This window comes from Oncorhynchus keta, chromosome 13 (genome assembly GCF_023373465.1).
Source record: "Oncorhynchus keta strain PuntledgeMale-10-30-2019 chromosome 13, Oket_V2, whole genome shotgun sequence".
In the NCBI taxonomy this organism is placed as follows: domain Eukaryota; kingdom Metazoa; phylum Chordata; class Actinopteri; order Salmoniformes; family Salmonidae; genus Oncorhynchus; species Oncorhynchus keta.
The window spans coordinates 12,106,134-12,121,913 of record NC_068433.1 but is presented as its reverse complement, the minus strand read 5'-3'; the positions used below and the strand labels follow the sequence as shown (position 1 = coordinate 12,121,913).

At 39.7% G+C, this 15,780-nt stretch overlaps 1 protein-coding gene across 3 annotated transcripts in view; it reads right to left on the bottom strand.

Moving 5' to 3' along the window:
* The window catches only part of LOC118392690 (cGMP-specific 3',5'-cyclic phosphodiesterase-like), a 124,740-nt gene that overhangs the window by 76,147 nt on the left and 32,813 nt on the right, over positions 1 to 15,780 (bottom strand). For 2 of the 3 annotated variants that reach the window (XM_052459363.1, XM_052459364.1), the window contains exons 1-2: positions 15,726 to 15,780; positions 1,440 to 1,983 (exon numbers count right to left, since the gene is read on the bottom strand). The exon at positions 15,726 to 15,780 is cut by the window's right edge and continues 232 nt beyond it. In XM_052459363.1, coding sequence (XP_052315323.1) covers positions 1,440 to 1,983; positions 15,726 to 15,780 — 599 coding nt within the window. The remainder of the gene's footprint in view (positions 1 to 1,439; positions 1,984 to 15,725) is intronic. The other variant, XM_052459365.1, reaches the window with a different exon arrangement.

Sequence of the window (15,780 nt, the reverse complement as noted above, 5' to 3'; positions counted from 1 at the left end):
TGTCACTTGTTGTTCTCCTATTGAAATTGAACTTCAGTTCATGAAAATAAATAGTTAGCCAGCTACTTAACCCTGTTGCCAAAAGCTAACGTTATAAACAGCCAGTTAGCTTCATCTGGCTAGTGAGGCCCGACCGAACCGGGTTATGTGTTGTGAAGCTAGCCACAATAAGAATTAGGCACAATAGTGGCATTTGCGGTTTGTCTTTAAAATAAAAGTACTTCCTTGAAAGTGATGCAGAATCATCAATTGGTGGAATCATGCCATATTTAGACGAGATCACTAGATCATAAAAAAGATTGGAATGTGAAGCAATGAAATGGGGTATCAGTCTACCGGGTGACACCCGCAGAACACAACTGTGAAGTGTTTATGCAAACATTAGCGTTGTAGCTCTTATCGCGGGACAGTGACCGTGTGAAATCACCTCCCCAGTCAGCCTATTGTGTGTATTAACATTCATACTGCACTGTAAAGCTTTACCCAAGGATTGGGGATCAATGAAATGGGCTATCAGTCTACTCAATACCCAAGATATTGTTTCCCAACGTCCTCCTCAGAGATATCAGACTCCAAAACATCCACGCAGTATTGTTTTTCCTCAGGAATAGTGTTCAATACACAATAAATGTGGCTCAATTCACAGTTGTTTCAGAGTCCCGCAATAAGAGCTACGACATGAATGTTCTCTTGGTGTCACTGAGTAGACTGATACCCCATGTCATTGATCCACAATCCATAGGTAAGGTTGTACAGTGGAATAAGTATGTCCTCAATGCAATTCTAAAGAAAAATACATCCAGTGTGATTTCAACAGATTTTTGGCAAATTAACAAATGAGTGTCTTTTGTTGATTTTACATAACACCATTCCAACCTCATTTAGCAGGATCTTTTAAATTATGGCATAATTCTACTATTTGTATTCATTTGCATCACTATCAATGACATACTTTTATTTTGAAGGCTAAGCGCAAAGTCCACTATTGTGGTTAATCCTTATTGTGGCTAGCTTCACATAGATGAGTCCGACCACCATTCATCAAATAAGAACTGTTTTATAAATTTGCGTTATTTTAGATGATGACACCGAGCTATATAGTTAGCTAGCTAACTACAGCTACTGAAACAGATTATGTCGTTTTGCTATGTTTTTGGGGAAGAACTTTGTTTGCATACATGAGCTAGCTAGCTTTTTTTATGACCAGAACTGTAGGTATCGGCCAAAAATGTTGTATCGGTTCATCAGTACTTTGAGAGTACTGATCATAAATACTTTGAGATTTATGATCACTTTGCCTTTCTAATCCTTCCTCATTTCATCCTAGGTGTGTTTCATGACATACACTAGCCACTGTTCGATCCTTCTTCCTCTCATCCCAGTGGCCCTGCTACAAACAGAGCACTGTGGGTATTGTAGTCCATGGTGCCACTACCTACCAGGAAGAGGGAGTAGCGGTCCGCGGCGATCAGCTCGTTGATGTGGAGGAAGATCTTGTGGCACAGCGCCGTCACATCCAGGTGACTCGACACATCCCTCACCAGCTCCAACAGCCTGGCACAGCGATCCAACCCCCGGGCACTGCCAACCTCGCCCATCATCCCTGTGGGGATACCAACCCCGACCCCTCCCTGCTGGGTTCTGAAGGGTGTCCGGATGTCGCCTCGGTCAGGTTCGGTGTCGCAGAGGAAGGTTAGTGAGCCTTCCGCGTCCTTGACCACGATGGGCCTCAACGGCCTGTCAAACTCAGATGCAGAGATCTTGCGGGTGGGGGTGCTGGGAGCGGGGCTGTGGGTCGGGGCTGGGGAAGGGGAACGCCTGTCGTTCAGGCCCAGGGAAGGGGGCAGGGAGGAGGCTAAGCAGGGGCTGTCTGAGGGCTGGGTGGGTCTCTGGGGTAGAAGGGTTTCTTTGGAGGATGACGAGGAGGAGGAGGAGGGCTGGATGGAATGGACTCGCTCAGCAAACCATGCATTCACCATCTCCCTGCAAATACACAACACAACACAGGTTATAAGACATTTTAAGACATTAAAACAGTAATATACATTGTACAACAAGACCATTTAGTACATTTACAGTCTCTGAGGAATTGGTCTATTTGATTAGATTATTATATGACATTAACACAATATTAACACAACATTAACACAACATTAGCACAACATTAACACGATATTAACACAACATTAGTACAACATGATCACAACATGAACACTACATTAACACAATATTAACACAACAAGTCATAAATCATTAACAAGACATTAACACAACATTTACAGGACATTAACCAACATTAACCAACATTAACAGGACATTAACCAACATTAACAAGACATTAACCAACATTAACAGGACATTAACCAACATTAACAGGACATTAACCAACATTAACAGGACATTAACCAACATTAACAGGACATTAACAAGACATTAACCAACATTAACCAACATTTACAGGACATTAACCAACATTAACAGGACATTAACCAACATTAACAAGACATTAACCAACATTAACAAGACATTAACCAACATTAATAAGACATTAACACAACATTTACAGGACAGTAACCAACATTAACAGGACATTAACCAACATTAACAATACATTAACCAACATTAACAAGACATTAACCAACATTAACAAGACATTAACCAACATTAACAGGACATTAACCAACATTAACAGGACATTAACCAACATTTACAAGACATTAACCAACATTAACAAGACATTAACCAACATTAACAAGACATTAACCAACATTAACAGGACATTAACCAACATTAACAGGACATTAACCAACATTAACAAGACATTAACCAACATTAACAGGACATTAACAAGACATTAACCAACATTAACCAACATTTACAGGACATTAACCAACATTAATAAGACATTAACACAACATTTACAGGACAGTAACCAACATTAACAGGACATTAACCAACATTAACAATACATTAACCAACATTAACAAGACATTAACCAACATTAACAAGACATTAACCAACATTAACAGGACATTAACCAACATTAACAGGACATTAACCAACATTTACAAGACATTAACCAACATTAACAAGACATTAACCAACATTAACAAGACATTAACCAACATTAACAGGACATTAACCAACATTAACAAGACATTAACCAACATTAACAAGACATTAACCAACATTAACAATACATTAACCAACATTAACAGGACATTAACCAACATTAACAAGACATTAACCAACATTAACAGGACATTAACCAACATTAACAGGACATTAACAAGACATTAACAAGACATTAACAGGACATTAACCAACATTAACAAGACATTAACCAACATTAACAAGACATTAACCAACATTAACAAGACATTAACACAACATTAACAGGACATTAACCAACATTTACAAGACATTAACCAACATTAACAGGACATTAACAAGACATTAACAAGACATTAACCAACATTAACCAACATTTACAGGACATTAACCAACATTAACAGGACATTAACCAACATTAACAAGACATTAACCAACATTAACAAGACATTAACCAACATTAATAAGACATTAACACAACATTTACAGGACAGTAACCAACATTAACAGGACATTAACCAACATTAACCAACATTAACAAGACATTAACCAGACATTAACAGGACATTAACCAACATTAACAGGACATTAACCAACATTAACAGGACATTAACCAACATTAACAAGACATTAACCAACATTAACCAACATTAACAGGACATTAACCAACATTAACAGGACATTAACCAACATTAACAAGACATTAACCAACATTAACAGGACATTAACCAACATTAACAAGACATTAACCAACATTAACAAGACATTAACCAACATTAACAAGACATTAACAAGACATTAACCAACATTAACAGGACATTAAACAACATTAACAGGACATTAACATGACATTAACAGGACATGAACAAGACATTAACAGGACATTAACAAGAGATTAACCAACATTAACAGGACATTAACCAACATTAACAGGACATTAACCAACATTAACAGGACATTAACCAACATTAACAAGACATTAACCAACATTAACAAGACATTAACCAACATTAACAGGACATTAACAGGACATTAACCAACATTAACAGGACATTAACCAACATTAACAAGACATTAACCAACATTAACAGGACATTAACCAACATTTACAAGACATTAACCAACATTAACAAGACATTAACCAACATTAACAATACATTAACCAACATTAACAGGACATTAACCAACATTAACAATACATTAACCAACATTTACCAACATTAACAGGACATTAACCAACATTAACAAGACATTAACCAACATTAACAGGACATTAACCAACATTAACAGGACATTAACCAGCATTAACAAGACATTAACAACATTAACAGGACATTAACCAACATTAACAAGACATTAACCAACATTAACAGGACATTAACCAACATTAACAGGACATTAACACAACATTAACAGGACATTTAACCAACATTAACAGGACATTAACATGACATTAACAGGACATGAACAAGACATTAACAGGACATTAACAAGACATTAACCAACATTAACAGGACATTAACCAACATTAACAGGACATTAACCAACATTAACAGGACATTAACCAACATTAACAAGACAATAACCAACATTAACAAGACATTAACCAACATTAACCAACATTAACAGGACATTAACCAACATTAACAAGACATTAACCAACATTAACAGGACATTAACCAACATTAACAGGACATTAACCAGCATTAACAAGACATTAACAACATTAACAGGACATTAACCAACATTAACAAGACATTAACCAACATTAACAGGACATTAACCAACATTATCAGGACATTAACCAACATCAACAGGACATTAACAACATTAACAGGACATTAACCAACAATAACAATACATTAACCAACATTAACAGGACATTAACCAACATTAACAAGACATTGTAAGTCATTATTGGACATCCATTTTTTTTTTACTGCAGGATTCTGAAACACACCCAAACACACCCACACACACCCACACACACACCCAAACACACCCACACACACCCACACACACCCAAACACACCCAAACACACACACACACACACACATTCTTTCTCAAACAGTAACTCACAAATGAATTATGTTGAGCAGTATTAGTAGAACATGACTGCACAGTGCCAGCATTCAAAAACACAAGGTGTTAACCACAAGGTTCCCGGGTTTATTTTTGTCAAAGACCTACTGCACCTGAACAGCCCTACTGAAATATATTTTTTAAACTCTGTGGCTGTCAAATGCATTTGCCACAAAATGTACCTGTCGATTAGTCTGCCTGCCAGGCACATAAAACTGAGCCCTTACCACCCTATGAAATGGCAAGCCAATGGGAGCGGAATGCTATCTTATTTGCATTATTTGCATTCAAGTCTAGCCACACACATTTTGCATAAGATATGGCAAAATGTGTGTGTGTGCGTGTGTGTGTGCATGTGACCCCCTAGTGACAATCCCATATAGAGCAACCCTAACGTGTCCTTACTGCTAAATCAATAGCTGTCAGAGATCTGAGTTTCAGCCCTAAAGCATCTCATCTTCTCATTTGTTGAAGTGTCAATGAAATAATGTTTTCTTACAAGGTGTGGTTAGGAATTAGGAAGTGGAAAATACTGTGGATACACAAAATAATACATCTCTCACTTTCTTTTGTCTGAGAAATATGTCTGACCTTTTCACGGGCCTGAAATGTACATGTAAATTATACAAATGAAATGTAAAATAAACAATGACAGGCACACTTATTCTGGCTAGACTTGAATGCAATAAGTTGCCCTAAATCACTGGAGGCTGCTGAGGGGATGAAGGCTCATAGTAATGGCTGGATCGGTGGTCAATATAATGGTATCAATCACATGGATTGATGATGATGTGTTCCATGCCATTCCATTTGTTCCGTTCCAGCCATTACTTTGAGCCCGTCCTCTCCAATTAAGGTTCCCCCTGCCACCTGTGCCCTTTATAAGTCATAACCTACTCCCCTATGATAAACTAGGACTGATAGTTGTGGTTCCAAGGTACGTCCCTCACTATATGCCCAGAATATATCCAGGACGACAGTAAGGCTGCTGGTTTGCTACTGGCATTATATTTGAGTAATTTAGCAGACACTCTTATCCAATTAGGCTTTAGTGCCTTGCTTATTAAGAGCACATCAACATACTTTGGCTCAGGGATTAGAACCAGCAACCGTTTAGTTACTGGCCCAACGCTCTTAACCACTAGACTATTTACCTGAATCTTACCCAGGAATTTATAGTGTGCTCCTGTGAGATAAAATATTATAAATAATGACTGATTACTGACTTTATGTCATTAATCAATCAATCAATCAAATGTATTTATAAAGCCCTTCTTACATCGGCTGATGTCACAAAGTGCTGTACAGAAACCCAGCCTAATACCCCAAACAGCAAGCAATGCAGGTGTAGAAGCACGGTGGCTAGGAAAAACTCCCTAGAATGGCCAAAACCTAGGAAGAAACCTAGAGAGGAACCAGGCTATGAGGGGTGGCCAGTCCTCTTCTGGCTGTGCCGGGTAGAGAGGAACCAGGCTATGAGGGGTGGCCAGTCCTCTTCTGGCTGTGCCGGGTGGAGATTATAAAGAACATGGCCAAGATGTTCAAATGTTCATAGATGACCAGCAGGGTCAAATAATAATAATCACAGTGGTTGTCGAGGGTGGGTCAGCACCTCAGTAACATTTTACTGCAATGGGCTAAATCAGGCTCACAGTATTTATTGGTCGTCTGAAACAAATCTACTTTGAATCAAAAGTATAAAACCCTCACACACAAGAAGACACCTGTACCATGTCAGATATAGAGTTGAAATGTATACAATTTTGAGTTTGCATCCTAATATTACACTTTATATACATCACAGAAGACTGAAATGTAACAAAACAGTTTGACATAGAAACACTGGATTTTTGTCATTTAAAAACACGGTGTGTTTATTAATTTATGAAATTATGTTATTAATATTTTTCATAATTTCATAAATTAATAAACATATATATATATTTTTTCAACAAATTGTCCTTCTAGGTTTCGTAATCTGAGTAAATTACAGTAACACGAGGCACTGCAATATTACAAAACATGTAATAACCCCTTTATAATAAAGACAAAACAATGAATCATTTCAATAGTATCTATTCCAAAACTCTGAACTCTGTTCCATGTCACCCTCCATCTCAGACTGTTCTGAGATCGTTTCTATAGTTAGAAACAGGCAAGATTGGCATTCCTGAAACATTATTTGGGAGAAATGTACTTGGCTCATCGTGCTCTAGCGACTCCTTGTGGCCGGCCGGGCGCCTGCAGGCTGACCTTGGTTGTCGGGTGAACAGTGTTTCCTCCGACACATTGGTTCGGCTGGATTCCGGTTGAAGCGGGCGGGTGTTAATTAAGAAGCGGGTCATGTTTTGGAGGACGCATGACTCGACCTTCACCTCCCAAGCCAGTTGGAGAGTTGAGGCGATGAGACAAGATCGAAAGTGGGGAGAAGAAAAAAATAAAATAATTGTGTGGTTTATTATTATTATAATAAAACTATTAGACCATTCCTGGTGAACAAGCAAACCATTAGGCTACAACAGAATTAATGGTTTCAATGTTATGGTCTCTAATGGTCTTCAATGGTGTGACAGATAGCCTAGTGGTTAGAGTGTTGGACTAGTAACCAAAAGGTTGCAAGATTGAATCCCCGAGCTGACAAAGTAAAAATCTGTCATTCTGCCCCTGAACAAGGAGGTTAACCCACTGTTCCTAGGCTGTCATTGAAAATAAAAAAATAAAATAAAATAATTTGTTCTTAACTGACTTGCTTAGTTAAATAAAGGTAAAAGTCCCAAACATATATTATATAGTGTTTAGCAATGGCGATGGTATTCAATTATTTTAGTGTTGTCAAAACATTTTAATCCCTAGTTAATTTCTCTATCAGTGTTTTGGGTCTTTGGGAAAAGTCTTCATATGAGAATTGCACCATAAGGATAGCCCTCCATAGAGAAGTCTTCATATGAGAATTGCACCATAGGGATAGCCCTCCACAGAGAAGTCTTCATATGAGAATTGCACCATAAGGATAGTCCTCCATAGAGAAGTCTTCATATGAGAATTGCACCATAAGGATAGCCCTCCACAGAGAAGTCTTCATATGAGAATTGCACCATAAGGATAGCCCTCCATAGAGAAGTCTTCATATGAGAATTGCACCATAAGGATAGCCCTCCACAGAGAAGTCTTCATATGAGAATTGCACCATAAGGATAGCCCTCCACAGAGAAGTCTTCATATGAGAATTGCACCATAAGGATAGCCCTCCATAGAGAAGTCTTCATATGAGAATTGCACCATAAGGATAGCCCTCCATAGAGAAGTCTTCATATGAGAATTGCACCATAAGGATAGCCCTCCAGAGAGAAGTCTTCATATGAGAATTGCACCATAAGGATAGCCCTCCATAGAGAAGTCTTCATATGAGAATTGCACCATAAGGATAGCCCTCCATAGAGAAGTCTTCATATGAGAATTGCACCATAAGGATAGCCCTCCATAGAGAAGTCTTCATATGAGAATTGCACCATAAGGATAGCCCTCCATAGAGAAGTCTTCATATGAGAATTGCACCATAAGGATAGCCCTCCAGAGAGAAGTCTTCATATGAGAATTGCACCATAAGGATAGCCCTCCATAGAGAAGTCTTCATATGAGAATTGCACCATAAGGATAGCCCTCCATAGAGAAGTCTTCATATGAGAATTGCACCATAAGGATAGCCCTCCATAGAGAAGTCTTCATATGAGAATTGCACCATAAGGATAGCCCTCCATAGAGAAGTCTTCATATGAGAATTGCACCATAAGGATAGCCCTCCAGAGAGAAGTCTTCATATGAGAATTGCACCATAAGGATAGCCCTCCACAGAGAAGTCTTCATATGAGAATTGCACCATAAGGATAGCCCTCCACAGAGAAGTCTTCATATGAGAATTGCACCATAAGGATAGCCCTCCACAGAGAAGTCTTCATATGAGAATTGCACCATAAGGATAGCCCTCCATAGAGAAGTCTTCATATGAGAATTGCACCATAAGGATAGCCCTCCACAGAGAAGTCTTCATATGAGAATTGCACCATAAGGATAGCCCTCCATAGAGAAGTCTTCATATGAGAATTGCACCATAAGGATAGCCCTCCATAGAGAAGTCTTCATATGAGAATTGCACCATAGGGATAGCCCTCCACAGAGAAGTCTTCATATGAGAATTGCACCATAAGGATAGCCCTCCATAGAGAAGTCTTCATATGAGAATTGCACCATAAGGATAGCCCTCCACAGAGAAGTCTTCATATGAGAATTGCACCATAAGGATAGCCCTCCATAGAGAAGTCTTCATATGAGAATTGCACCATAAGGATAGCCCTCCATAGAGAAGTCTTCATATGAGAATTGCACCATAAGGATAGCCCTCCACAGAGAAGTCTTCATATGAGAATTGCACCATAAGGATAGCCCTCCATAGAGAAGTCTTCATATGAGAATTGCACCATAAGGATAGCCCTCCATAGAGAAGTCTTCATATGAGAATTGCACCATAAGGATAGCCCTCCAGAGAGAAGTCTTCATATGAGAATTGCACCATAAGGATAGCCCTCCAGAGAGAAGTCTTCATATGAGAATTGCACCATAAGGATAGCCCTCCATAGAGAAGTCTTCATATGAGAATTGCACCATAAGGATAGCCCTCCATAGAGAAGTCTTCATATGAGAATTGCACCATAAGGATAGCCCTCCACAGAGAAGTCTTCATATGAGAATTGCACCATAAGGATAGCCCTCCATAGAGAAGTCTTCATATGAGAATTGCACCATAAGGATAGCCCTCCACAGAGAAGTCTTCATATGAGAATTGCACCATAAGGATAGCCCTCCACAGAGAAGTCTTCATATGAGAATTGCACCATAAGGATAGCCCTCCACAGAGAAGTCTTCATATGAGAATTGCACCATAAGGATAGCCCTCCATAGAGAAGTCTTCATATGAGAATTGCACCATAAGGATAGCCCTCCACAGAGAAGTCTTCATATGAGAATTGCACCATAAGGATAGCCCTCCATAGAGAAGTCTTCATATGAGAATTGCACCATAAGGATAGCCCTCCATAGAGAAGTCTTCATATGAGAATTGCACCATAAGGATAGCCCTCCATAGAGAAGTCTTCATATGAGAATTGCACCATAAGGATAGCCCTCCACAGAGAAGTCTTCATATGAGAATTGCACCATAAGGATAGCCCTCCATAGAGAAGTCTTCATATGAGAATTGCACCATAAGGATAGCCCTCCACAGAGAAGTCTTCATATGAGAATTGCACCATAAGGATAGCCCTCCATAGAGAAGTCTTCATATGAGAATTGCACCATAAGGATAGCCCTCCATAGAGAAGTCTTCATATGAGAATTGCACCATAAGGATAGCCCTCCACAGAGAAGTCTTCATATGAGAATTGCACCATAAGGATAGCCCTCCATAGAGAAGTCTTCATATGAGAATTGCACCATAAGGATAGCCCTCCATAGAGAAGTCTTCATATGAGAATTGCACCATAAGGATAGCCCTCCAGAGAGAAGTCTTCATATGAGAATTGCACCATAAGGATAGCCCTCCATAGAGAAGTCTTCATATGAGAATTGCACCATAAGTATAGCCCTCCATAGAGAAGTCTTCATATGAGAATTGCACCATAAGGATAGCCCTCCATAGAGAAGTCTTCATATGAGAATTGCACCATAAGGATAGCCCTCCATAGAGAAGTCTTCATATGAGAATTGCACCATAAGGATAGCCCTCCAGAGAGAAGTCTTCATATGAGAATTGCACCATAAGGATAGCCCTCCACAGAGAAGTCTTCATATGAGAATTGCACCATAAGGATAGCCCTCCACAGAGAAGTCTTCATATGAGAATTGCACCATAAGGATAGCCCTCCACAGAGAAGTCTTCATATGAGAATTGCACCGTAAGGATAGCCCTCCATAGAGAAGTCTTCATATGAGAATTGCACCATAAGGATAGCCCTCCACAGAGAAGTCTTCATATGAGAATTGCACCATAAGGATAGCCCTCCATAGAGAAGTCTTCATATGAGAATTGCACCATAAGGATAGCCCTCCAGAGAGAAGTCTTCATATGAGAATTGCACCATAAGGATAGCCCTCCAGAGAGAAGTCTTCATATGAGAATTGCACCATAAGGATAGCCCTCCATAGAGAAGTCTTCATATGAGAATTGCACCATAAGGATAGCCCTCCAGAGAGAAGTCTTCATATGAGAATTGCACCATAAGGATAGCCCTCCATAGAGAAGTCTTCATATGAGAATTGCACCATAAGGATAGCCCTCCAGAGAGAAGTCTTCATATGAGAATTGCACCATAAGGATAGCCCTCCAGAGAGAAGTCTTCATATGAGAATTGCACCATAAGGATAGCCCTCCATAGAGAAGTCTTCATATGAGAATTGCACCATAAGGATAGCCCTCCAGAGAGAAGTCTTCATATGATAATTGCACCATAAGGATAGCCCTCCAGAGAGAAGTCTTCATATGAGAATTGCACCATAAGGATAGCCCTCCAGAGAGAATTCTTCATATGAGAATTGCACCATAAGGATAGCCCTCCAGAGAGAAGTCTTCATATGAGAATTGCACCATAAGGATAGCCACCATAAGGATAGCCCTCCAGAGAGAAGTCTTCATATGAGAATTGCACCATAAGGATAGCCCTCCAGAGAGAAGTCTTCATATGAGAATTGCACCATAAGGATAGCCCTCCACAGAGAAGTCTTCATATGAGAATTGCACCATAAGGATAGCCCTCCACAGAGAAGTCTTCATATGAGAATTGCACCATAAGGATAGCCCTCCATAGAGAAGTCTTCATATGAGAATTGCACCATAAGGATAGCCCTCCACAGAGAAGTCTTCATATGAGAATTGCACCATAAGGATAGCCCTCCACAGAGAAGTCTTCATATGAGAATTGCACCATAAGGATAGCCCTCCACAGAGAAGTCTTCATATGAGAATTGCACCATAAGGATAGCCCTCCACAGAGAAGTCTTCATATGAGAATTGCACCATAAGGATAGCCCTCCATAGAGAAGTCTTCATATGAGAATTGCACCATAAGGATAGCCCTCCATAGAGAAGTCTTCATATGAGAATTGCACCATAAGGATAGCCCTCCAGAGAGAAGTCTTCATATGAGAATTGCACCATAAGGATAGCCCTCCATAGAGAAGTCTTCATATGAGAATTGCACCATAAGGATAGCCCTCCAGAGAGAAGTCTTCATATGAGAATTGCACCATAAGGATAGCCCTCCAGAGAGAAGTCTTCATATGAGAATTGCACCATAAGGATAGCCCTCCATAGAGAAGTCTTCATATGAGAATTGCACCATAAGGATAGCCCTCCATAGAGAAGTCTTCATATGATAATTGCACCATAAGGATAGCCCTCCAGAGAGAAGTCTTCATATGAGAATTGCACCATAAGGATAGCCCTCCAGAGAGAATTCTTCATATGAGAATTGCACCATAAGGATAGCCCTCCAGAGAGAAGTCTTCATATGAGAATTGCACCATAAGGATAGCCCTCCATAGAGAAGTCTTCATATGAGAATTGCACCATAAGGATAGCCCTCCAGAGAGAAGTCTTCATATGAGAATTGCACCATAAGGATAGCCCTCCAGAGAGAAGTCTTCATATGAGAATTGCACCATAAGGATAGCCCTCCATAGAGAAGTCTTCATATGAGAATTGCACCATAAGGATAGCCCTCCACAGAGAAGTCTTCATATGAGAATTGCACCATAAGGATAGCCCTCCATAGAGAAGTCTTCATATGAGAATTGCACCATAAGGATAGCCCTCCACAGAGAAGTCTTCATATGAGAATTGCACCATAAGGATAGCCCTCCACAGAGAAGTCTTCATATGAGAATTGCACCATAAGGATAGCCCTCCACAGAGAAGTCTTCATATGAGAATTGCACCATAAGGATAGCCCTCCACAGAGAAGTCTTCATATGAGAATTGCACCATAAGGATAGCCCTCCACAGAGAAGTCTTCATATGAGAATTGCACCATAAGGATAGCCCTCCATAGAGAAGTCTTCATATGAGAATTGCACCATAAGGATAGCCCTCCAGAGAGAAGTCTTCATATGAGAATTGCACCATAAGGATAGCCCTCCACAGAGAAGTCTTCATATGAGAATTGCACCATAAGGATAGCCCTCCACAGAGAAGTCTTCATATGAGAATTGCACCATAAGGATAGCCCTCCATAAGAGAATAGCACCATAAGGATAGCCCTCCACAGAGAAGTCTTCATATGAGAATTGCACCATAAGGATAGCCCTCCACAGAGAAGTCTTCATATGAGAATTGCACCATAAGGATAGCCCTCCACAGAGATGTCTTCATATGAGAATTGCACCATAAGGATAGCCCTCCACAGAGATGTCTTCATATGAGAATTGCACCATAAGGATAGCCCTCCACAGAGTTGCCACTTCAACTATTCAAGGAGAGTTGGGTTGAAACATTAGGTTGATAAGAGAAGGACAAACTGCATTGCTTTCATGGAGGAATTGTGAGAATGATGACACAGTTTGTTTTCATGAGCCAAATTTATTGGTTTTCTAACCAAAGTTGCAAAGTAAATGTTGTGATATATTTAATAAACAAGAGACCAGCAAAATGGATTAAAAAATAGTGTGGTGGCAGTAGCAGCATCTAGTGGTCAAAACCAGGTACTTCCAAAATATTTTACGGTAAATAATGCAAGCGATTTCAACGATTCATTTCACTGAACAGGGGATGAAAACAAATCTACAGATTCACAGGGATTACATTACATGGTATGGGGAAGCAATAATCCAGGAGAACAGGGGATGAGAACAAATCTACAGATTCACAGGGATTACATTACATGGTATGGGGAAGCAATAATCCAGGAGAACAGGGGATGAGAACAAATCTACAGATTCACAGGGATTACATTACATGGTATGGGGAAGCAATAATCCAGGAGAACAGGGGATGAGAACAAATCTACAGATTCACAGGGATTACATTACATGGTATGGGGAAGCAATAATCCAGGAGAACAGGGGATGAGAACAAATCTACAGATTCACAGGGATTACATTACATGGTATGGGGAAGCAATAATCCAGGAGAACAGGGGATGAGAACAAATCTACAGATTCACAGGGATTACATTACATGGTATGGGGAAGCAATAATCCAGGAGAACAGGGGATGAAAACAAATCTACAGATTCACAGGGATTACATTACATGGTATGGGGAAGCAATAATCCAGGAGAACAGGGGATGAGAACAAATCTACAGATTCACAGGGATTACATTACATGGTATGGGGAAGCAATAATCCAGGAGAACAGGGGATGAGAACAAATCTACAGATTCACAGGGATTACATTACATGGTATGGGGAAGCAATAATCCAGGAGAACAGGGGATGAGAACAAATCTACAGATTCACAGGGATTACATTACATGGTATGGGGAAGCAATAATCCAAACCGAAGCTTCATATTACTTGTCAAACATAAATAACTGATACTGTACGCTGGTTGTTGAGGAGGATTGGCGTGGGATGGGTGGCATTTGACAACAACACAAATATTCCTTCATGTTTTACTCATTGGAAGAAAGAAGTTTGATCCAAATCAGATGTTGGTTACTATATTTATTGAATATTATCTGAATCCTATAAATTACAATGGCCAGTTTAGGTGCCTAGCTTATCAATTAGCTTAATTTATCAGAGATCAAAAAATATTTCAACATAATAATGTTTCAGGAATGCTAATCATATCTCTTACTAACTACCGAAACGGTTTCAGAACAATCTGAGATGATGGGTGTCGAAAAGTGTCCTTCTTCCCACTAGGCACACACTGGCTGAATCAACGTTGTTTCCACATAATTTCAATTAAATTACATTGAATGTGGAATAGATGTTGAATGAATTGACGTCTATGCTCGATGGGTTGTGCTTTTTGAGGTGGAACGACCCAATAACAAAACGCATTTTGGATAACTTTTAATTCACGGTGCGCGTTTGGAACACAGTGGAAAGGAATCACCCCAATAAAGGTTCATGGTTTAACTTCTGCTCTAAATTATCTTGCTATTTTGGTGAATGGTTACTGATTGTAAAGACGATTGTGCGGCGCATTAATAAATGTCAATAAATTGCCGTGGAGAGACGCTGGATACAGCTGGACATTGCGCGTAATACCATAAAAGGCTACAATATAGCGTGTCATATCGCAGTTAAACTCTCCAACCTTGTACAGTAGGCTAGCATGTTATTTTACGTTGAAACAAACAACCCACGAAGGTAAAATAGGCTGCCAGTGCCTTTCAATGCACGGGACACATTAATTATCGCCCGAATTGCTTAAAATAGAATGCACGGCGATGATGTGTAGTAAACAGAGCTATCCCTGTTTCGTAAATACAATGAATCACTTTTACGACTTCAGTCTCTCCCCGCGCTTACCTTGTAGCCTTCCTGACAACGTAGGAATGAGCGAACTCCAAATGGTCATCAAGCC